This window comes from Lepidochelys olivacea (genome assembly GCF_965140295.1).
Source record: "Lepidochelys olivacea isolate rLepOli2 genome assembly, chromosome: 10".
NCBI lineage: Eukaryota > Metazoa > Chordata > Testudines > Cheloniidae > Lepidochelys > Lepidochelys olivacea.
Window position 1 is genome coordinate 9,182,611 of NC_140420.1, and position 23,080 is coordinate 9,205,690.

Consider the following 23,080-nt stretch of genomic DNA (forward strand, 5'->3'; position numbering starts at 1 on the left):
TCCGTCTGAAGTTAGGCAAAATTCTTCGTGGAATTTTTACTTGGCTAAGGCCTGGTCTACATTACAGAGTTAGGTTACGCCCTGCATGGTGTAATTAAGACAACGGAAACCCTGGTGTAGCCACTTCTAGGTCAGCAAAAGAATTCTAGCTACCGCCTCTCAGGGAGGTGGATTTACTACAGTGACGGAAGAACCCCTTCTGGCAGTGTCTGTAGCAGTGCCCCTGTAGTGTTTCTAGTGTAGACATACACTAAGGAGCGAGTAAAAAGTGAAGGGACCTGAGAGTTTAGCCCATCTTGAAAAGCGTGCCTCCTTTGCATTATCTTGCTCTGTATTTGAGAACGAGCATGTCACATTGCTCTGGGCCGTGAGTTCACATACTGGAAGGCAATGGAGGGCGGAGCGAAGATTGCAGTAGGAACTTTTAACTCCGAGGCCTGGTCGACACACACAAGTCCCAGTGCTTGAATTAAAATTTGTTTTGAAATCAGCATAAACTGGTGCCATTCCCTGTGTGGACACACTTCAATTGAATTAATTTAGCTTAATATGATAGGAAAAAACAGTACCTTGGTGTGCCCAATTTTGAACTCATTTTCCCCCAACTCAATAGAGGCAAGCAGCAATTCTGATGCTTTCTTGTTGTCCACAAATCCCTGAGGGATTGCATTGGGGTTCAAGACTTGATATCTGAAATGAGAAAGACATGTAGTGACGTAAGGGCCACTGTTAGGAGAAGAGCTAGGCAGGGCTGTCCTTAGGATTTATGGGGCCCTACGCAGCATCATTAAACTGGTGCCCCTATGGCCGACCTGCTCTTAGCAACGCAAACATAAGCGGACAGTATTGGAAAACTTGCCCCATGCACTTTATTAAAACCAGTTTAAACAAATGAAGCACACTATAATGCTGATGGACTAGACTTGCACTAAAGAAGTAACGCTATGGAAAAAATTCTGATTTATTGACAGAATGATGCGGAGAGTCACAGGTCCCCGCAGAGACCTGCCCCCCGTACCCTCTCCCTCATGCAGAATGTGCCACGCCAGTGCATTAGGCTCTGTGAATACGGCCCCTGCCTAGTAAGGAGCCTGCAGTGCGCCCTGGGTGTGCAGGGGCCGACCTGCTCTTGCCTGCTGTCCTGGACATAGGCACGGACTCCGTGGGTGGGTGCTCTGGAGCTGGAACATGGGGAAAATTTAGTGGGTGCAGAGCACCCACCAGCATCAAGCTCCCCCCCTCTGTCCCCCTCGCCCCTCGCCTCTCGCGCTGGTGGCCCTGCGCTTACCAACTCCTCCCCCTCTCTCCCAGTGTTTCTGGAGCACCGCAAACAGCTGATTCGCAGTGTTCAAGCTCTGGGAGGGAGGGGGAGGAGCGGGGACGAGGCGCGCTCAGGGGAGGAGGCAGGGAAGAGGTGAGGCGGGGTGGGAGAGGTGGGGCAGGGGCTTGGGGGAAGGGGTGGAGTGGGGGCAGGGCCTGGAGTGGGGGAGGGGGTTGAGCGCCCCCCAGCAAGATGAGAAGTTGGCACCTATGGTCCCGGTGGTGCCCCAAATTTTTGGGTGCCCTACGCAGCCGTGTATGCTGCATACGCCTAAGGATGGCCTTGGAGCTAGGCAAGGGTTAATGTCTACTTCATCACAGTCTCTTCTAGCAAAGGTCTCAAAAGGGCTGAGGTGCCAGCTGTGAGGTGTTTATAACCATCTCTGTTTCTCATCTTTACTTAATAAGAGTTCCTGAAGGAGAGGATGTAGGAGGGTTAGCAGTGGAGTTACTCCATCTCCCGATTGTCCAAGGAGGATCCCATATTGGGTGTTGTTTGTGTCCATCCTCCCAAATGGGCCGAAAAATATAAACATTCACCTCTGCTTGAATTCAGGGTACTGCAGTCTGTTAGGAAAGCCCTTCCTGCAAATACGGATGCCTTCCAGCACTCCATTACAGGCCAACTGGTGCAAGATCAAGTGGGCATCAGCCACCCCTACGAAAACCAGAGAACAGGTCAGCACTTCACTTGACTGAGCCAGGGGAACAAAACGACTGGAGCTTCTCACGCCGTTCGCCCTCGGTGACACAAAGATGTAAAAGGAGAGGTTAGTAATGGACAGAATTCACATACTGTGGGTAGAACTGAAATGGAGGAGAAAGGACTGTATTAAGGGCGCCCTTCACTTTGCTGTGTTGGGTACAAGAGAAGCTGAAATGTTCTACACCAGAGGGCCTGTTTGTGTATGTTTTCACTTCAGCCCTGCTCCATCAGTCTTCTTGCAATTACTGTGTGGCTGAGATTCCTCCTGGAAATCCAGGAGGTGAAGTATCTGGTACATTTATCAGCCCAACAGTGTATTCAGGAGTAGACAAGGAGTTAAAGGGAGATATCAGGGATAACCACCTTTAACAGAAGTCCATGTGCTACCCTGTGCTTTCTGTTACTGTCCTTGCCAGTTTACTGCATGTCAAGGCAGTTTGGTATTTCCCTGTTCATTGGACAGCCACAGAGGAATGAACTGTTCAATAGCTAACTGCTCATTAGCCATCTTGTCTTCAAACCTCTCTATTGGAGTCTTGTCCCACACTAACATTGCCTTTAAGGGACACAGAGGTGTTCTATGAAGCGATACCCCATGTTCTTCCAGGACTGGATTAAGATCTGCTGTTCAGCCAGCCAAAGCTAGGGCAGAAGGCATTGTGTTTCTTTGCCCGAGTGTGGTTCAAAGGCTCTGCAGATGCTTACCAGACTGCTTGAACTCATTTGGAATGATGCAGCGTACAAAATGGGGCGATGTGCTATGCAGAGTGGTCATCAGCTTATTCAGCTGCTCCTGAAGCCGGAGGAAGAGAAATAAAGTGAGCGAGGCAAGCAGAAGAGAGAGAACCTCATGCTCAGTAAATTAATTCACACTCCTTAGTTGTGAAGATAACACTAGGGTGCAGGTGCAGGCTGAATGCTGCACACCAGGTGAAGAGCGTTGCATGGATGAACATTTGAGGACACCATGGGTGATCAAGAGGGTCTGAATCCTGGATTTTCAGTTCTAAAAGGCAGCTGATGTGATCTTAATGTTCTTCTTATTCCACTATTCATAAACGATCTCACGGTTTTCTTGCACTCCCAACCTCTCTTTGCCATGTCTACCTGTTGAATCTTTTCTAAAACTTAGATTCATAGATTAGACGAATGGATTCCCAGGCCAGAAGAAACTATTGTGATCAACTAGTCTGACCTCCTGTATAACACAGGCCAGAGAACTTCCCCAAAATAATTCCTAGAGCATAGCTAGAATTCCTAGATCATATCCTCGATTGTATGCTCCTTTGGGCAGGGCCGCTCTCTGTTATATGTGTGTATAGTGTCTGGCCCAATGGGGGCCTGGGTCGCTACCAAAATACAAATAATAAAGTACCCTATATTGCAATTGACAGGTGGCGAATGCCCACTTACCCTATAGAAGTTGGAGACAGTCATGAAAGAAGAGCCTCTCTTCTGCTTCTTGGCACCACCAGCTGAACAATATTAAAATGCATAACATATAAGTGATATACTGTAGCACACAAAACACATATATCTCCTCAGGAGCCTGTAGTTCACAGTACAGTTCTCGCTGGAGAAGACACCCCTTAAATAAAAAACAAGCATCCATCAAACCTGCCCGCTATTCTGGTTTAGGGATTTTGTATTCATTTACTATTGTAAGGGAATCCTGGAATCTGAAGTGGGCTCAGTGCTTGGAAAAGAAGGGAACGAAAACCTGAGTTTACAATATTTTGTTTGAAAGTACATGTATTGGTAAATCATGGGGCCAAATTCTCCCTCGGTTACAGGGGTGCCTATGCATTGCTTTGCACTGTAACTGGATGGAGCGGGACCAGTGTAACTGAGAGGAGAATTTGACCCAATCTGTTAATAATTTGAGATCTGAAAAGCCTTTTCATAGTTCTCCCATTCATCTTTTGAACTGGGGCGCCCCAGGCCGGACTGGCAACAATCCGATGAGGCAGCAAGTTTTCTGGTTGATAGAAACCTGACAGCTGTCTGGTCAACAGAAGGCCATTTACTGCCTGGAGGGAATTCCATAGTTTGTCATTAACTCCGCACTGCATCCTCCCTTCATTCAGACACAAGTGTGTGCCCGTAGCACTGTTCTAGAGAGGCTTCATTCCAACCAGGTGAGCTATCTCGGCCAACGCTAAGGGGGCGTCGTTTTCAAGGACTGAGCTAGCCCACCTGTCAGCATGGAAGAGGTTGTATCGCAGAGGAAGTCGGTTACCTGGCTGCAGAGGGTGCTACAAGCAGTGGCCTAATCCTTGCCACAGAGAATTGCAGGGAAAACACTAAAGGGCTAGACACGGTCCCATTTGCGCCCAACCACATTGCTGTGCTGTGTGATGTTTACTGTACCTGCAGCCTCCTCCTCTTTAAAGAGATTACCCAGCAGTACCATGCTGGATTTCTGGAACAAGCCCACCACTGTTTCATTCAGGGGGTCCTTGTTTTTCTCCAGCCACCCAGTAATATTGTACGCCACCTGGAGAAGGCGGAGAAAAGTGAACACTCCAGATTCTGAAAGAGAACGTTGCTGCAACACAGTACAAATAAGAAGATGATTCTTCTCCATTGACCACTAGCTCTGAAGACCCCTGAAGAGGGAGGGGGAGAAATCCACTGCATGAAGCGGGAAAGTGACTGAGTTATTGCTCAAAAAGAAAAGGAGTACTTGTGGCACCTTAGAGACTAAGCCACAAGTACTCCTTTTCTTTTTGCGCATACAGACTAACACGGCTGTTACTCTGAAATGAGTTATTGCTGACTCACGATCAGCCTTAACTTACTCACTGAAGTCTTGTGGGTTTAGCAGGGATTCTTGCCATGGAAAGCAGATGTTCCCCTGATGGAGGAGCTTTGACAGGCTTTGAGGAGGGGGGCCTGTTGCAGGCAGAGGTTAGACATTTCCCTAATATACATTCACCTGGAGCCACAGACAGAGGGGACAATATGGCCCGTCCACTGGTGTCATCTGAACTTAGCGTGGCATAGTCTAACACAAATGTCAATGGCAAATGCCCATGTGTGACCCGGGAATGGCAATAGCTGCTAAATGTAAATAAGATACAGAAAGCTCTTGTGATTCATGCTGTGATCATGTTTTGTCAGAATGTCTGTGCGGTCGCGTGCATGAATAACGGGCAGAGTTTGGTTAGATGCATAAAGACTGTTCCTGCAGCTAGGCGTTGGCACAGTCTCCATGAAAGACTAGACAAGCGGCAGCGAACCTCAGGACTCCGGCTCTTCTGGCAGCATTTGAGAAACAAGCAAAAATTAATTTAACCCCTTGGCTGATTTGCGATCCTAGTAACTGTCCTGTGAGCCTTTGTGCTCCCGGAAACAAAGTCCTGGTACTGGGGGGAGGAGATGGTTTGCAGAATTTTTTTAAGGATTTAATTTTTGATCAGAGCTGAGCCTTGTGTGTTGAAGTGTCATAGAAATCATATCACCTGAGATGAAGTGGGTATTCACCCACTAAAGCTTATGCTCCAATATGTCTGTTAGTCTGTAAGGTGCCAGAGGACTCTTTGCCGCTTTTACAGATCCAGACTAACACGGCTACCCCTCTGATAATAAAAATCATAAAAATGCGGGGCTGGAAGGGATGGAGAGCTCACCTACTCAATCCCACCCACGCTGAAGTAGGACCAAGTATACATAGACCATGCCTGACAGATGCAATTGACTTGCTACTCATAATCCACTAAAGTGAGCTACTGTCGAGTCATTGATCATACATTTGCCCAGCTGAAGTTTTAGATTGTGATTTATCTCTGTTGTTGTTGTTATAAAGCATTTTGAGATGCATTTCAATGAGACACTGTAGGACTAAATTCCCTGCTGGGGTAAGTTGGTGCTACTTTATTGAAGTCAGCAGAGCTCCACCAGTTTATCCCAGCAGGGAATTTGGCCCATAAAGGCACATTGTGCTGTGATATGTCAAATGCCTTGAAAGCATGACATGATTGGTGCCTTACCCAGTGCTATGTGGATGCTGAAACATGGGCTTGGAAACACCGAGCGCTCAGGCATGGGTCTAACAGGCCTGAGTTTGCAGTGCAGTCCTGGTTCCATTTCCACTGAAAGTCAGTGGGAGTTTCATCGTTAACTTCAGTGAGTGCAGGGTCAGGCCCATGCAGGTAGCCGGATCTACATGGATGATTTGCCAACAAAAATAACATTGTTCGGGACGTACCGTGCCAGCATAGTGCACAAGCTCAAAGTGGGCTTCAGGCCCTTTGCCCCTGCCTCCCTTGGGTTTCAGGAAGTTGGATGATTTGCCTAGGTGGTTGTCATAGAGGGCAGCCTTGAAAGTAGCATCCGTGGCCTTCGGGAACACACACTGCTCTTCCAGGATAGAGAAGATGCCCATGGGCTGGGGGAAGAAAGAGGATCACAAGGTAGAAGCAGATGAGAGAAGCCCATTACTGCCATCTCAGTGATGAGCAGGGGCAGCTTCACCTCTGATTTGAGTTTGCCACTTACAGCTAGATTATTATCTAGTCATGTAATTATGTGCAGCTGAGTAGACTCGTGATCATCTAGTCTGACTTCCTGCACATCGCAGGCCACAAAACCTCACCCACTCCTGAAATAGACCCCTAACCTCTGGCGGAGTTACTAAAGTCCTCAAATCATGAAGAGGTAGTCAGTAAGCAGACCGCGGCCCAAATCCAGACTGCCAGACACTTTTGAACGGACCCCAAAATCTTTTTTTTTTATGTACTTATTATTATCATGATTGTTATTTTATTTATTATTATTATTTTCTCCGGTGTCTGGATCTTGACTATACCTTGACCAAGAAATTTGGACCTTGACAAAAAGTAATTGACTACCCCTGATTTAAAGACTTCAAGTTACTGAGAGTCCACCATTTACTCTAGTCAAACCACCAAGAGACCCATGCCCCACGTTGCAGAGGAAGGCGAAAAAAGCCCAGAGTCTCTGCCAATCTGACCGTGGGGAAAATTCCTTCCTTACCCCAAGTATCGTGATCAGTTAGACCCTGAGCATGTTGGTGAAACCCACCAGCCAGACCCCTGGAAAGAATTCACTGTAGTAGCTCAGATCCCTCCCCATCGAGTGTCCCATCTCTGGCCATTGGCGATATTTGCTGCTAGCAGTCACTGACTGGCCACATGCCATTGTGGGCAGTCTCATCATACCGTCCCCTGCATAAACTTAGCAAGCTCAGTCGTGGAAGGCAGCTCCCCTGGGGAGGCTGTTTCAGAACTTCACTCTTCCTATGGTTAGAAACCTTTATTTAATTTCAAGCCTAAACTTGTTGATGGCCAGTTTATATCCATTTGTTCTTTTGCCAACATTGGCTCTTAACTGAAATAACTCTTCTCCCTCCCTGGTGCTTATCCCTCTGGTGTATTTATAGAGACCAGCCATAGCTCCCCTCAGCCTTTGTTTGGTTAGGCTAAACAAGCCGAGCTCTGTATGTCTCCTCTTGGAGGTAAGTTCTCCATTCCTCTAACCATCCTAGTAGCCCTTCTCTGCATCTGTTCTAGCTCATTCTCTCCACGCGCCTCTCCTTCAGGGCAGGGACAGTTACCTTTTCCAGGAGATCAATGCAAGCCTGTAGATCCATGCCAAAGTCAATGAACTCCCACACAATGCCCTCTCTCTTGTACTCCTCCTGCTCCAGCACAAACATGTGGTGGTTGAAGAACTGCTGCAGCTTCTCGTTGGTGAAGTTGATGCACAGCTGCTCAAAGCTGTTGAACTGCAGAGAGATGGGGGGAAGCAATGCATAAACTAATCAGCCTTTGAAATGTAGCCCCAGAGGCTGCAAATACAACACAGCTGCTGGGCAAGAAGCAACGTATCCACTCCCGGGGACACGTTCTGATCTCCGTTATTCCAGAGCAAGTCTAGAGCAACCCTACTGACTTCAGAGATATTTCAGATTCCCTCAGTGGTGGAAATGAGATCAGAATTCGGCCTTAGGTAACCGAAAGGGGAACAACATGCACCTTTCTTTCCCTGATGCAAAGCCGCCTGATTGCTGGGTTCCTGCAACTGAGGGATCCACTGTGGTCATTTGCTCATTTTTTAACCCCCACATGCTCTCTGATTGTTTTCTGCCAAGGTATGGACCTCGGTTTGGTGCCCTTGATTTAGTGACCCATCCCACTGGATGATGACTGACTATGCCGGCATGTGCATGGATACTGAAGTTAACATTTTGGAGGGGGGCAGGATGATAAGGGAATATTTTCACAGAGGGGTCCCACTTCAGAGAGAGGTTCTCTTGCTTTGTGTACCTCAAAGATCTCAAAGCCTGCGATGTCCAGTACCCCGATGAAGAATTGTCTCTGCATCTTGGTGTCTAAGGTCTTGTTGATTCTGACCACCATCCACTTGAACATTTTGTCATAGGTAGCCTTGCCCAGGGCGCCGACGGAGTTATAGCACTGTTCCATGTTCTGCCCCTTCTGCACAAACTCATTGCCCACTTTCACCCGGGGCCTGGTGATGCCCTTCTGGAGCTCTCCGGAGTTGAGACCCATGAGGTGGGCAACTTTGTCAGCCACTGTTGAAGGACAGGAGGAACCTAGTTAATCTTAAAGGGAGGAATAATGTTGCTTGATCTCCTGTTTGTGTCTTTTTGCATATTCCGGAAAGGGGTTATGTGTTCTGCACTCTGGGGAGACAGAGACTGCTTCACCGCTACAGCACAGCACTCCCCAAGGAGTGCAGAGGGGCCATAGTTTTGTCCCCTCACACACAGTGGCCAGCGGAGCTGGCCAGCCATATTGGAGTTGAGGGAGTAGAGCACAGTCAAGAAAGAGACGCAGCAGAGGGTGCTCTGCCTTTGTCCTCCAGGAGACATTCTGTCTGCCCACTCCCCCAGGACTCCATACTAGCTGCAATGCAGGGTGATGTCTATGAGGAACAATCAAGCCTTTTGCTGAATGCTCAATCACCTGTCTAGGCCTGACACCCCTTTGGAGTGGTGAAGGGCAGCTCCCGGTAGCACACCTGCTCCCTTTAAAGATTCAGATGCAGTTGGTTGTTTAAGGTCATTTTTATCCTTTGGAAACATGCTTGGGTTTGGGTAGCTTTTCTGGGACGTCAGTGAACTGGCAGAGTAAAACAATCCATTCTCAGGTTGGGTGTAGATTTCCTGGGCGTACTTTGACCCAATGCAGTGACCCCAGCCTACCCTCGGTGGTGTCTACGTCCGCCTGCTCCTCTCTTGCCTTCTGCCTGAACTTCATGTTGCCAAAGTGCATGATGCCTCCGGTCAGCTTGTAAATTCCAAGCTTCTCTTCTGGCAAGAAGCCTAGAACATCAAAGGCCACCTGGCCGAAGGGAAAGAGACCCACAGAAGGGAAATATAAACCTGCACCTTAAGCAGGAGGACTTCTCCTTACTATAAAAACCTAAAGCCATTTCACAGCCCATCAAGATCAGCCTAGTGAGGTCCCTTCGAACTAGCTCTAGATAACATTTCGGGGAAGTCATTTGGGACAGATCCTCAGCCAATGGACATCAGTGTAACCTGATTGTCTTTAATCCACCATTTAACGCCAGTTGAGGATCTGCCCCTTCGGCATAGTCATTTGAACAATCTCATGACATAAGGAGTTAAATCCAATGCATTTGCTGAGATTTTCAAAGCCCCCTTTTTAAAATTCAGGAGAGTAGGGCATTGCAATCCCCTCAGAGGGCTCTGAGAATCTCAGCTGTTTCATTTAAATCCATTCATTTTCAAGGAGTGAAGCCTGTAAAACACCAAGCGCCACTAAAAAAAAAAAAAGATCATTTTTCAAATTCAGACCACGATTTCATCATTCTGTACCAAATAAACAAAGGGGTGGTTGAACTTCCACACTGGGTGGACACCTGAATCTCATGCAAACAATGAGCCTGATGGAAGACAGAAGGAGCTGCTTCCATCTCTCGTGTAACTCCACTGGCTCTGGTAGAGTCACACCAAAGAGGAATGTGGCTGAGTAACACCTGACCGTTTGGAACCCTTATCAATATTTCCTGAAATCCAGGTCACCAGCCAGTCTTCCAAGGGCAGTGGTGGAATCCTATCACCCGAAACTAGCCTGGCCAAAACACTGGTGAATGAACTGTAGGAAACAGCCCTATAATAACAGCAAGGCGAGGGACTAGATGACCTAATTGGCCTTTTCCCATCTCCGTCTTGTGAGTCTATAACAGAACTGAACTTAAAACAGCCTGTACAAAGATGTGGGAAAATTCAGTGTTTCTGAGGACTATTCTACACCTAAAGCTATTGCTCTAGCTAGCAGCTCATTTACAGTGAGGGAAGCCTAGCTCGTCTAGAGGGTCGTGTGGCAATATAACAGCAGCAGCTGAAGACAGTTTGGACTCTGTGTAGCTGAAGCAATGCTTGTAATACCCCCATCAGGAGCAAGGTTCCTAATAAGCTCTTTCCAAAGCCAGATTGCCCTTTGAGAAAACTGTATGAAACCAGTCATCAAAGAAGGCTCAGAATGTGCTAGGCTTCCACATGCAAGAAGTCCAATGAAACTGTGCATGTGAGTGAGGTAAGCAGGCTTTACCCCATGATGTGCACCAAAGTTTACAGATTCATAGGTGTTATGGCTATAAAAGACCATTATAATTAATCTAGTTTTATGTCTGGACTGACACAGGTCATATAATTTCACCCAGGATCTCCTGAATCCAGCCCAGAACTTCTGGTTGAGCTAGAGGATATCCTGTAGAGAAGCCCAATCTCTGAGTGATGAGGAATCTAAAAGATCCCTAGGTAAGTTGCTGCAATAGTTAATTACTCTCACTAATAAGAAGTTGCCTCCTTATTTCTAGAGAGAACTGAGATCATGGAGGAGCAACCTGTTGAGCCAGACCTTTTTCCCCCATTTCATTTTTCCAGACTTACATCTGTGACAAGCAGCTCTTCCCCATCATCCATGTTGTCTACTGTAGTTACACCCTGACATATCCAGTGGTAATGCTTGGGATCAGGCACCAGAAGCAAAGATTCTGCAGAAGGCAAACCAAGAGGTGATTACATATTCTGATAGCAATGCAGTTACACAGCAGTACCTGCAGTGGACCTATGGGTGGAGAAGGAAAACTCTTCAGATGGGAAGGGGAATTAGGAGTTTCATTTCCCTGGGATCCACTTCTAATGGAGCACTTTGTAAGAGCCTTCCTTTAGGGCTGAGATTTTCAGACCTCCTATGGGATGTGGACACCCCATTCCCATTAAAATTAGTGAGAACTGGACACCCAAATCTCTTAGGCAACATTGAAAACCTCGGCCTCAATGTGTTTCCCATGTCTAGGGAAATAAGCAATTTCCATGCTCTAGCAATCCATTGCTTCAGTTTGCACCTGATGTTCATTACCTTAGCACCAAACCTGACCAGACTGGCTGAGACCTTACGTGGCACGCCTTAGACCAGTCAGTTACAGGGGTTAAAGAAAGGGAAATACAACTTCCCCTTCACTCACTGGCCTGGTCTCCCCACAGTTCCTCCTCCTCCTTAGCTGCTTCAGTAAGAGGTCACCTTCTTGAGTCAACCTACTTTAACGACTGCTAAACAAAGCTTTGGCAAATAGATTTCTCATCCTGGAAACAGAGGACATATCAGGGAAGCCTGAGTTAAGAAGAGTGAATATACACAGAAGTGCCATACCAATCAGGTCAGGCTTCTTCTTAGAGAGGATCTGGTAGAAGATGTGATAGCTTCTCTCAGCTGCCTGCTGGGAAATGACACGAGACTTCTCTAGGAGATCTGAAATATAAAGGGGATCATTGGTAAACCCAGGCCTGTGTTAAGATTGCAGACATGGGTAAAAGGTGTAGGGTGAAATCCTGGCTCTGTTGATGTCAATGGAGCCAGAATTTCATGTACAGTAAGTATCCTTTGGAAGCAAATTTCTTCTCCATTCACTATATCCATCATTAACAATAAGTATAATACTTTGCACTCCTAAAGCATCCTTCAGCTGAGGATCTTGAAGAACTTTATGAGTTTCACAACATTCCCAGTTAGATCAGCTTTATTATAATTATTTTCCAAATGGGTGAAATGGAAGCAAGAGATGAAGTCACTTATCCAGGGTCATAAGTCAGTGGTGGGTCCAAGGAAGCCAGGATTTCTGGTTCTCAGAGCCCTGCTCTAATCTCCAGATACACAACTGCCCCAAAGCTCTTTCCATTTCAAAGGATATTATGAAAAGTCAATTTATAATTGACAATTTACAATTTGCACTATAAGGTGGGTAGAAAGCTGGCTAAATTGTCGGGCTCAACGGGTAGTGATCAATGGCTCCATGTCTAGTTGGCAGCCGGTATCACGTGGAGTGCCCCAAGGGTCGGTCCTGGGGCCGGTTTTGTTCAATATCTTCATAAATGATCTGGAGGATGGTGTGGATTGCACTCTCAGCAAATTTGCGGATGATACTAAACTGGGAGGAGTGGTAGATATGCTGGAGGGGAGGGATAGGATACAGAGGGACCTAGACAAATTGGAGGATTGGGCCAAAAGAAATCTGATGAGGTTCAATAAGGATAAGTGCAGGGTCCTGCACTTAGGATGGAAGAATCCAATGCACCGCTACAGACTAGGGACCGAATGGCTAGGCAGCAGTTCTGCGGAAAAGGACCTAGGGGTGACAGTGGACAAGAAGCTGGATATGAGTCAGCAGTGTGCCCTTGTTGCCAAGAAGGCCAATGGCATTTTGGAATGTATAAGTAGGGGCATAGCGAGCAGATCGAGGGACGTGATCGTTCCCCTCTATTCGACATTGGTGAGGCCTCATCTGGAGTACTGTGTCCAGTTTTGGGCCCCGCACTACAAGAAGGATGTGGATAAATTGGAGAGAGTCCAGCGAAGGGCAACAAAAATGATTAGGGGTCTAGAACACATGACTTATGAGGAGAGGCTGAGGGAGCTGGGATTGTTTAGCCTGCAGAAGAGAAGAATGAGGGGGGTTTGATAGCTGCTTTCAACTACCTGAAAGGGGGTTCCAAAGAGGATGGCTCTAGACTGTTCTCAATGGTAGCAGATGACAGAACAAGGAGTAATGGTCTCAAGTTGCAGTGGGGGAGGTTTAGATTGGATATTAGGAAAAACTTTTTCACTAAGAGGGTGGTGAAACACTGGAATGCGTTACCTAGGGAGGTGGTAGAATCTCCTTCCTTAGAGGTTTTTAAGGTCAGGCTTGACAAAGCCCTGGCTGGGATGATTTAACTGGGAATTGGTCCTGCTTCGAGCAGGGGGTTGGACTAGATGACCTTCAGGGGTCCCTTCCAACCCTGATATTCTATGATTCTATGATTCTATTGCATATATGATTAAACGACTAATCATCTCTGAGATGCTCTTCCTCTCTAAAAAGGGCCATAGAAAAGACTCCCTGTGCCCTGTAGTCATGTTCTGTGCCCATGTGCATTGGCCCAATGGTGCTGTTTCTCATTGACATGAAGGAGACTTACGTTTGATTCCTGGTCTCTTACTCTCTTGGTCACACCAGCTGAGGCTGCAACATGCAAATGATGCCGAAGCAGGAAATTCAGCCATTTGCAAAGAAGAAGTTGGGGAAAGAAGCCCCTTCCATTGCTCAACAGCCAGTTAGGCTGCAGTTCTGATTGACTGGGAGGAAATCTACACCTCCTTGTTAAAAAAAAAAAAAGAGGTGAATGCAACCTATGACCTCCAGAGAGAACTGCAAGGCAGGGACCAGTTGAAAGTAGCAGATATAGAGAATCCCCCAGGGAAAAAAAACCTAACCGTCCATATGTTTCCTCTCTCTCTTTCTTCTGCCCTCTCCAAGTCCCTAGCCAGGAAACACACCAGGGTCTTTATGCATTAAGAGCTGGGATATGTGGGTCTAAGTTTGGTTTTAAATGCATGTGTGCAAACAAAGAACAATGCACATTCCTAGACAGCTATTTTTAGAATCCTAAGTATACCACAGTCATGCCATTGTCCTGATGATGATGAATACAAGTAACCGTAGCAGTTACTGGTACAGGTCTTTTCACCAGAGACCAGATTCTGGTTTCATTTACACCAGAGCGAATCAATCAAGTTAATAGAATTAACTCCAGCTTTGCCCTGGTGCAGAAAACGGCCATACAATATAGACCCTGACCCATAGACCACTGATGTCAATGCGAGTTTTGCCATTCATTCCCATGGCCTTTGGATGAGACCCAGGTGGAAGTAAATGACAAAATTAATGTGGCTACTTACAGCTCTCAATGTCAGCCCCAGCCAGTTTGCCCGTGGTACCGAAGTGAATTCGGATAAATTTGCCCTGGATAAGAAAATGAAAGAGGAGGCCGTTTATTGCGATATCTGTCTAACAACAGGGAGTAGCTGAGAGATTCTGAGGGATCATAGGGGCCGTGCAGCAGGAGCAAATCTGCAAGTCAGCGAGAAGCAATTAGTCTTTTCACAGATCAAATCTATAAAAATGCCTTTGTTCCTGGATATTTCAATATAGCTTAAAGAAACTTTTCTATTACAGCATGAGGCAATGCTGTATAGTGCACACAACAGACGAATGGGAGCCAGGAACACTCTCACGCACCTGCTATGAGACTTTGACAAAGCTCTTTGGCCCTGATTCAGGAAAGTATTTTAGCATATACCCAATTGACTTCCAGGGGGACGTAAGCACGTGCTTCAGAGATTTCCTGAATTAAAAAAATCTCCATGCCTCGATTTCCCAGTCACAAGGAATTAATGATGCTCACTTATTTCACAGGAATGTTCTGTGGGTTCATTTGCTAACATTTGCAAAGCATTTTGAATTGGATCTATAAGCACTAAGGGTCACTAATACAGTGGATCATTAATATGAATGTGTATTTCTTACTGTACATAAGAACATAAGAAGGGCCATACTGGGTCAATCGAAAGGTCCATCTAGCCCAGCATCCTGTCTTCTGACAGTGGCCAATGCCAGTTGCCCCAGAGGGAATGAACAGAGCAGGTAATCATCAAGTGATCCATCCCCTGTCGCCCATTCCCAGCTTCTGGCAATGTTTGATTTTCTATTTTTGTGCCTGTTTTAGTGAACCTGGATGCAATGAAGCTTGATTTGGAATGTTAGCAAATGCAGGGTAATTAATGCGTGCGTGGTCATTTGGAAATGCAAAGTACTAAATACATCCTTCTTATTTTTATCGTCATTACTCCTAGAGAGGCTTCTTCCTCTGTGAACACTTTTGGGTTGCATCATTGCAGTATCTCCCCTCCCCCAAAGAAACTGGAGTCAGGAGAGAGGCTGGTACTTACAAAACGCGAGGAATTGTTGTTCCTGGTAGTTTTGGCATTTCCAAATGCCTCCAGAACAGGATTAGCCTGGATGATTTGATCTTCCAGGGATCCCTGCACAAGGAAAAGCAGATTATTTTGGGGAAATTCTGTGACCTGTGTTGTACAGGAGATCACACTAGATGGTCACAGTCGTCCCTTCTGGCCTCGGAATCTAAACACAAAAGACTTTGGGGTTTGGTTGCAAACATTTCCTGCAGCTCTTTAAAGAACAGTTTCAGGGAACTCCCAAGGGTAGCTGAAAGACTGTTGTGACAGTACGCCCACGTTCCTGCGTCTTACCTTCCCGTCAAGAGCCTGCTTGCCCGTGCTGCCGATGTTGGCAAAGTACTGAATGACCTTTTTCGTGTTCTCAGTCTTGCCAGCACCGGATTCTCCGCTAAATAAAACAAACAGGAGAAACAAGGTGTTGGTAAAAAGAAACAAGCGACAGATAAGAAATGATCTCTCTGTGTTAGGAGAGAAATAACAACCCATTGTTTCATGTTCTCTGTGTATATAAATCTCCCCACTGTATTTTCCACTGAATGCATCCGATGAAGTGAGCTGTAGCTCACGAAAGCTTATGCTCAGATAAACTGGTTAGTCTCTAAGGTGCCACAAGTCATAGAATCATAGAACCATAGAATATCAGGGTTGGAAGGGACCTCAGGAGGTCATCTATTCCAACCCCCTGCTCAAAGCAGGACCAGTCCCCAACTAAATCATCCCAGCCAGGGCTTTGTCAAGCCTGACCTTAAAAACTTCTAAGGAAGGAGATTCTACCACATCCCTCAGTAATGCATTCCAGTGTTTCACCACCCTCCTAGTGAAGAAGTTTTTCCTAATATCCAACCTAAACTTCCCCCACTGCAACTTGAGACCATTACTCCTTGTCCTGTCCTCTTCTACCACTGAGAATAGTCTAGAACCATCCTCTCTGGAACCACCTCTCAGGTAGTTGAAAGCAGCTATCAAATCCCCTCTCATTCTTCTCTTCTGCAGACTAAACAATCCCAGTTCCCTCAGCCTCTCCTCATAAGTCATGTATTCCAGACCCCTAATCATTTTTGTTGCCCTTCGCTGGACTCTTTCCAATTTATCCACATCCTTCTTGTAGTGCGGGGCCCAAAACTGGACACAGTACTCCAGATGAGGCCTCACCAATGTCGAATAGAGGGGAACGATCACGTCCCTCGATCTGCTCGCTATGCCCCTACTTATACATCCCAAAATGCCATTGGCCTTCTTGGCAACAAGGGCACACTGCTGACTCATATCCAGCTTCTCGTCCACTGTCACCCCTAGGTCCTTTTCTGCAGAACTGCTGCCTAGCCATTCGGTCCCTAGTCTGTAGCTGTGCATTGGATTCTTCCGTCCTAAGTGCAGGACTCTGCACTTATCCTTATTGAACCTCATCAGATTTCTTTTGGCCCAATCCTCCAATTTGTCTAGGTCCCTCTGTATCCTATCCCTGCCCTCCAGCATATCAACCACTCCTCCCAGTTTAGTATCATCCGCAAATTTGCTGAGAGTGCAATCCACACCATCCTCCAGATCATTTATGAAGATATTGAACAAAACCGGCCCCAGGACCGACCCCTGGGGCACTCCACGTGACACCGGCTGCCAACTAGACATGGAGCCATTGATCACTACCCATTGAGCCCGACAATCTAGCCAACTTTCTCCCCACCTTATAGTGCATTCATCCAGCCCATACTTCTTTAACTTGCTGACAAGAATACTGTGGGAGACCGTGTCAAAAGCTTTGCTAAAGTCAAGAAACAATACATCCACTGCTTTCCCTTCATACACAGAACCAGTAATCTCATCATAGAAGGCGATTAGATTAGTCAGGCATGACCTTCCCTTGGTGAATCCATGCTGACTGTTCCTGATCACTTTCCTCTCATGTAAGTGCTTCAGGATTGATTCCTTGAGGACCTGCTCCATGATTTTTCCGGGCACTGAGGTGAGGCTGACTGGCCTGTAATTCCCAGGATCCTCTTTCTTCCCTTTTTTAAAGATTGGCACTACATTAGCCTTTTTCCAGTCATCTGGGACTTCCCCCATTCGCCACGAGTTTTCAAAGATAATGGCCAATGGCTCTGCAATCACAGCCACCAATTCCTTTAGCACTCTCAGATGCAACTCGTCCGGCCCCATGGATTTGTGCACGTCCAGCTTTTCTAAATAGTCCCTAACCACCTCTTTCTCCACAGAGGGCTGACCATCTACTCCCCATGTTGTGATGCCCAGCGCAGCAGTCTGGGAGCTGACCTTGTTCGTGAAGACAGAGGCAAAAAAAGCATTGAGCACATTAGCTTTTTCCACATCCTCTGTCACTAGGTTGCCTCCCTCATTCAGTAAGGGGCCCACACTTTCCTTGGCTTTCTTCTTGTTGCCAACATACCTGAAGAAATCCTTCTTGTTACTCTTGACATCTCTTGCTAGCTGCAGCTCCAGGTGCGATTTGGCCCTCCTGATTTCATTCCTACATGCCCGAGCAATATTTTTATACTCTTCCCTGGTCATATGTCCAACCTTCCACTTCTTGTGAGCTTCTTTTTTATGTTTAAGATCCTCTAGGATTTCACCGTTAAGCCAAGCTGGTCGCCTGCCATATTTACTATTCTTTCGACTCATCGGGGTGGTTTGTCCCTGTAACCTCAACAGGGATTCCTTGAAATACAGCCAGCTCTCCTGGACTCCTTTCCCCTTCATGTTAGTCCTCCAGGGGATCCTACCCATCCGTTCCCTGAGGGAGTCGAAGTCTGCTTTCCTGAAGTCCAGGGTCCGTATCCTGCTGCTTACCTTTCTTCCCTGTGTCAGGATCCTGAACTCAACCAACTCATGGTCACTGCCTCCCAGATTCCCGTCCACTTTTGCTTCCCCCACTAATTCTTCCCTGTTTGTGAGCAGCAGGTCAAGAAAAGCTCCCCCCCTAGTTGGCTCCTCTAGCACTTGCACCAGGAAATTGTCCCCTACACTTTCCAAAAACTTCCTGGATTGTCTATGCACCGCTGTACTGCTCTCCCAGCAGATATCAGGAAAATTAAAGTCACCCATGAGAACCAGGGCATGCGATCTAGTAGCTTCTGCGAGCTGCCGGAAGAAAGCCTCATCCACCTCATCCCCTGGTCCGGTGGTCTATAGTAGACTCCCACCACTACATCACTCTTGTTGCTCACACTTCTAAACTTAATCCAGAGACACTCAGGTTTTTCTGCAGTTTCGTACCGGAGCTCTGAGCAGTCATACTGCTCCCTTACATACAGTGCTACTCCCCCACCTTTTCTGCCTTGCCTGTCCTTCCTGAACAGTTTATAACCATCCATGACAGTACTCCAGTCATATGAGTTATCCCACCAAGTCTCTGTCCTTTTTGGTGGGATAACTCACATGTCCTCCTTTTCTTTTTGCGGATACAGACTAACACAGCTGCTACTTTGAAACCTGTCATTGCTTCTATTGCGTGTGTTTGCAGGCATGAGCCCGTTCTTGGAGGGACTGACCCTCCCAAGAATGAGCCGGGAAAGATTGAAGGCAGTTGCCCTGGGGAAAGACATCTGTGACATGAATGGTCACTTAGAAAGCTCACCGGGGCTGATTCTGCTTTCCCTTGCACCAGGGCAAAATCGGAGTAACTTAATTAAAGTCAAGAACAGGGAAGGGGTGTAAGGCCAATGTAAGCGAGAGGAGAATCAGGCCTACAGTTGATACTTCCTGAAGAGTCATTAGAAGGAGTTTTACATTTTTGCAAAATCTGCATCATTGCCCTAGTTTTACAACACATGGCCCATACTGTGTGCTGGTGGCACCTGGGTCTCTAATAGGTTTCCAGCCTTTACAGCCCAGGGAAGTAGCTTGAGGAGGCAGAGGAAAGATATAGGGCCATCCAAGACCACTGTTCCTTTAAGGGTCTGAGACCTGGAGCCTGGTAGAGTGGGGGGGAAGGGAGCAAAGCTCCCCTCTCTCGCAGACAGCGGCTTGGGGTTATTAGACCCACCTGGGAAGGATCAAGAGACTGATTATTTGACTGGGTGGGTGCTCAAAAGAAGGCTGAAAGCTCAGTCAAGGAGGAGCTGCTGAGCCTGAAAGGACGAACTCAGAAGCATAGATCCCCAAGAAGGAGGGCTGTGAAACCCTGAATCTAAAGGGGGAGCTGGTTAATCTGATAAATTAGCCCAAGGTTGTGTGTGTGTGTGTGTGTGTGTGTGTGTGTGTGTGTTGTAAGTAATATTGTTCTTGAAGATTCTGGGTAGAAGTGTATTATTCTCAGAACTCAGAGGGAAACTGAGGCAGGGTGTCTGCAGGGCCATTCCAGGCCATGAGGGGGCAATCTGGGGTATTACATATCTACAGTGTCCATGCTGGGATGGCGGGGATCATCTCAGTTTGCTGAATTATATCCTGGACACTGCAGAGAGACTCTGAGCTCACCGATCTGTGCATGGCAAGGGGGCAGACTGTGGCGGAGCTGGGGATTGTGCATCTTGCCTCTACTAAACCTGCAGAGAATCAGCAGAAAAATTAAGAGCCCCCAGGGATGCATCGAGGGAACATTTCCCCCCCCCCACACACACCCCTTCCAATCCCAGGGATGGCATTTGCAGCTGGTCCTTGCGCAGGGCACACAAGTGTGGGGAAAGGCTCCTGTCCCCCTTGCTACCCACACACCCAAGGACAATCGGGACCTTAGTCCATGACCGTCAAGAACAGAACCGGGGTATCCTGACTGCCAGCCCTTGCTCTAACCACCGGACAACTTTCCCTCCCAGACTTAATACAACCTCCTCTCCCTGAGCCCTGTTCCCCTCTCGCTCAGTGGAGATGACCAGCTGAAGACTGCCAAGGAATACTTACGTAATCAGCATAGACTGGTTTTCACGGTCTGTGGGGGAACAACAAACAGGACAAGGCCAGGGTTAATGAGGCTCTCCAGAAACCCCTAGGAACAAAGCACCAGTCCTGCAGGGTGTGCATAGTCTGGGCTTGGGGATAACACCCTTGGTCCCTGCCCCTCTGCTCCCAGATGTGCCCTTCCTCTTCCATCCACACAGGGAAGCCTAACCCATGGGTGTTGGCAAGGAAGGGGCAAGTGCCATCTTCAGAACATGCTCTGCAGGAGCCCTTCCATGGGGGGGGCTCTGTGGCATCAGAGCCCTGGATTCAGCACGGGGGACCTGGCTTGTCTCTCCCTCCCCAAAAGCTCAGGTGATGCCCAACTTTGCAGCAACTTTCACTGCTGGGGGAAACTCACCCCGCCCCAGAGGGATCTCCAGGGGCAGCCGTGGTTGGGATGAACAAGGATGGAGGCTCCGGGGGAGTAGGGAAGCCGGTTTGCCCTTCGCACTCACCTTGGAGCATGTCATGATAGGCATTGTCAGAGATGGAGAAGAGGTGAGGGGGCATCTCAGTACGCTTCTTGCCCTTGTACATCTGGACCACCCGGGCTCCGTAGATTGGCAGCCACTTGTAGGGGTTGATGGTCACGCAGAACAAACCAGAGTACGTCTGGAGGGTGAGAAGGAGAAGACAAACCAGCCAGCATGAGGAAAACCAGTTTGCAATGGGAAGCACGGAGCTGGTTTATTGTGCCACCTCAGGTGATACTTCAGGTCTCTCTAATGCCTGACACTCATCTAGCACCTTGCACTCAGGGATCCTAAAGGGCTTTACAAGCACGAACGAGTGCTTCCAACACCTGTCATTCATTGTCCCGGTTTTACAGATGGGGAAACTGAGGCACAGAGCGGTGACTTGACTTGGCTGATTGCGTACAGAGGCAGAGCGAGCGTGAGAATCCAGGCTGCCTGACATGCATCTGCTTTAACCAGGTGAGAGCCAAGCAGGCCTGGAGGAGGGTTTGAATGGAGTGGAACTCAGAAAGAAGAAAGTTCCTCCAGATTTACACTGAAGTAACTCAGGTCTGGATCTGGGCCTCTGAATTGGCGTCAGCGACTATTTCTGACCCACTAATGCCTGGCATGTTCATTGCCACACGCTACTCAGCTGTCCCCTGCGAGCCTTCCACTCACATAGATCCTCATGTGGCTGTAACGCTGCCGTAGGTTGTCCAAGACGCTGGCCTCGTTCAGAAAGGTCATGTTGGCCATGTCGCTGACCTGGTAGAACTTCGGTGGGTTCATCTGCTGGATATCATCCTTCTTCATGGTGAGGGTCTGGGGAGATAGGGAAGCACTATGTAAGTGGGGTCGGTCTGCATTCTGTCTCCATCAGAATATTTGACCCAGAGTTAGAGGTAACTGGCAGATGGGATGTAGAGCCTTATGCCCTATGGTCCCTGGGTTCAATCCAGCCTCTTTCAATAGTCACTGAAAGGTGTTAGGCCAGTGAGCACCCATCAGATGCTATGTGAGATGGGTCTGATGGTCTCCATGGACACCCAGCCATATCTCAACCCCTCCTGCACTCATTGTCAACGGCACCTTTTTGACTGGCTCTGCAGAGAGGGCCAAGGCCTACATGGCCCATGGACACTGAACTTCCAGCCCTAGCACGGTTCAGGCCAGGTCATGGCCGAAGGCACGTCAGCAGGGCAGGGCGGGGGGCACGTGGATTGGTGCTCGCCATGCCGGGCCCGCCCTGGAGAGAGCAGGCTTCACTCGCCCGGGCTGCCAATCCAGCACAGGGACATTCTAATCAGACCAAACCTCAGAGGCTTTGTGTGAAAGATGCTCAGACTGTTAACGAGCATCCTTCCCACAAAACTATGGGCAGAAAGAGAGAGCTGCAAAGCAAACGGCAAAGCTCTCCTTCAAGCCCTGCCAGGCAGCCACTGCCACTTTCAGCCTGCCGGAGGCTACAGGCTTCAGACTAACAGTGTATTGATCCAGCAAAGCTTTACTCACAGGAGTAATCCTTACTCGCACCACTTGGCTTCAGGGCTAATCTTATTTGGTCAGTTAACTCCTGGGCCTGGTTCCTTCCCCCTCTCACCAGATAATACCCTGGATTTCCATTGATTTTAAGCCTCTGCTCCATAGAAGGAGGAGGGAGAAACCAGGCCCTGAAATCTAGAGGCTTACACTGGTGATGCAGCTGCAGTGTTAGGACAGTGACCCCATGGGAGCTGCTGTCATTCTCACATCCAACTCACAGAGCCGACTGTACCTGGTTGGTCACAGTCTTCACAACGACTTGGTCACCCTTGTCAGACTGGATCTCCCCGGCAACGAAACCCTCCTTGTCATCCTTGACCCAGCACGACTTCTTGATGTCATAGGGCTTGTTCATGGCCTCCAGCTTCTCTTTCTCGGGGGGATTCAGGAACGGCATGGGGTCAACATCGTCCCCGCACTCGCCTTTGTACCCACCAGGCATCTTGGCTTCGGGTCAGGCAGAGGGTGAAACCGGAAGGAAAAGTGATGGGGAGCAGTGCTTCCTGCAAGGCTGTGAAAAGGAGGAGAGCAGAGAATCTGGCAAGGAGCACAGTGGGGAATCCTGGGGCCCTATTCTGTCCCCTGCAGGCTACAGTTACCCCCTGTGAATTCAATAGGGCCCCATCACAGCACATAGTGAGAGACTGGGTTGCCCCCAAACTGGAGGATTGTTACCAAGAGGGAGGCTAGAAAGGGAGAGATGAATTCTCCCATCTACCCTAAACCCTGTAAGCCCCAACGGTGTGTCTACCCTGCAATTAAAAATCTGCAGCTAGCCTGTTCCAGCTGACTCAGGCTTGCGGGGCTCAGGGGCTAAGGAAGGGGTTGTTTAATTGTGGTGT

At 48.0% G+C, this 23,080-nt stretch overlaps 1 protein-coding gene across 1 annotated transcript in view; it reads right to left on the minus strand.

The window, feature by feature from the left end:
- MYH16 (myosin heavy chain 16) overlaps positions 1-22,680 on the minus strand; it is a gene marked incomplete at its 5' end in the record, with an annotated part of 50,119 nt that extends 27,439 nt beyond the window's left edge. The window contains 18 exons of the mRNA XM_084641637.1: positions 570-690; positions 1,861-1,978; positions 2,732-2,819; positions 3,440-3,501; positions 4,397-4,523; positions 6,237-6,416; positions 7,605-7,775; positions 8,317-8,585; positions 9,219-9,357; positions 10,935-11,038; positions 11,698-11,796; positions 14,263-14,326; positions 15,313-15,405; positions 15,634-15,730; positions 20,200-20,227; positions 20,694-20,850; positions 21,375-21,518; positions 22,471-22,680. Of these exons, the coding sequence (XP_084497763.1) occupies positions 570-690; positions 1,861-1,978; positions 2,732-2,819; positions 3,440-3,501; positions 4,397-4,523; positions 6,237-6,416; positions 7,605-7,775; positions 8,317-8,585; positions 9,219-9,357; positions 10,935-11,038; positions 11,698-11,796; positions 14,263-14,326; positions 15,313-15,405; positions 15,634-15,730; positions 20,200-20,227; positions 20,694-20,850; positions 21,375-21,518; positions 22,471-22,680 (2,271 nt within the window). The remainder of the gene's footprint in view (positions 1-569; positions 691-1,860; positions 1,979-2,731; positions 2,820-3,439; positions 3,502-4,396; positions 4,524-6,236; positions 6,417-7,604; positions 7,776-8,316; positions 8,586-9,218; positions 9,358-10,934; positions 11,039-11,697; positions 11,797-14,262; positions 14,327-15,312; positions 15,406-15,633; positions 15,731-20,199; positions 20,228-20,693; positions 20,851-21,374; positions 21,519-22,470) is intronic.
- Positions 22,681-23,080: the final 400 nt, after the last annotated feature.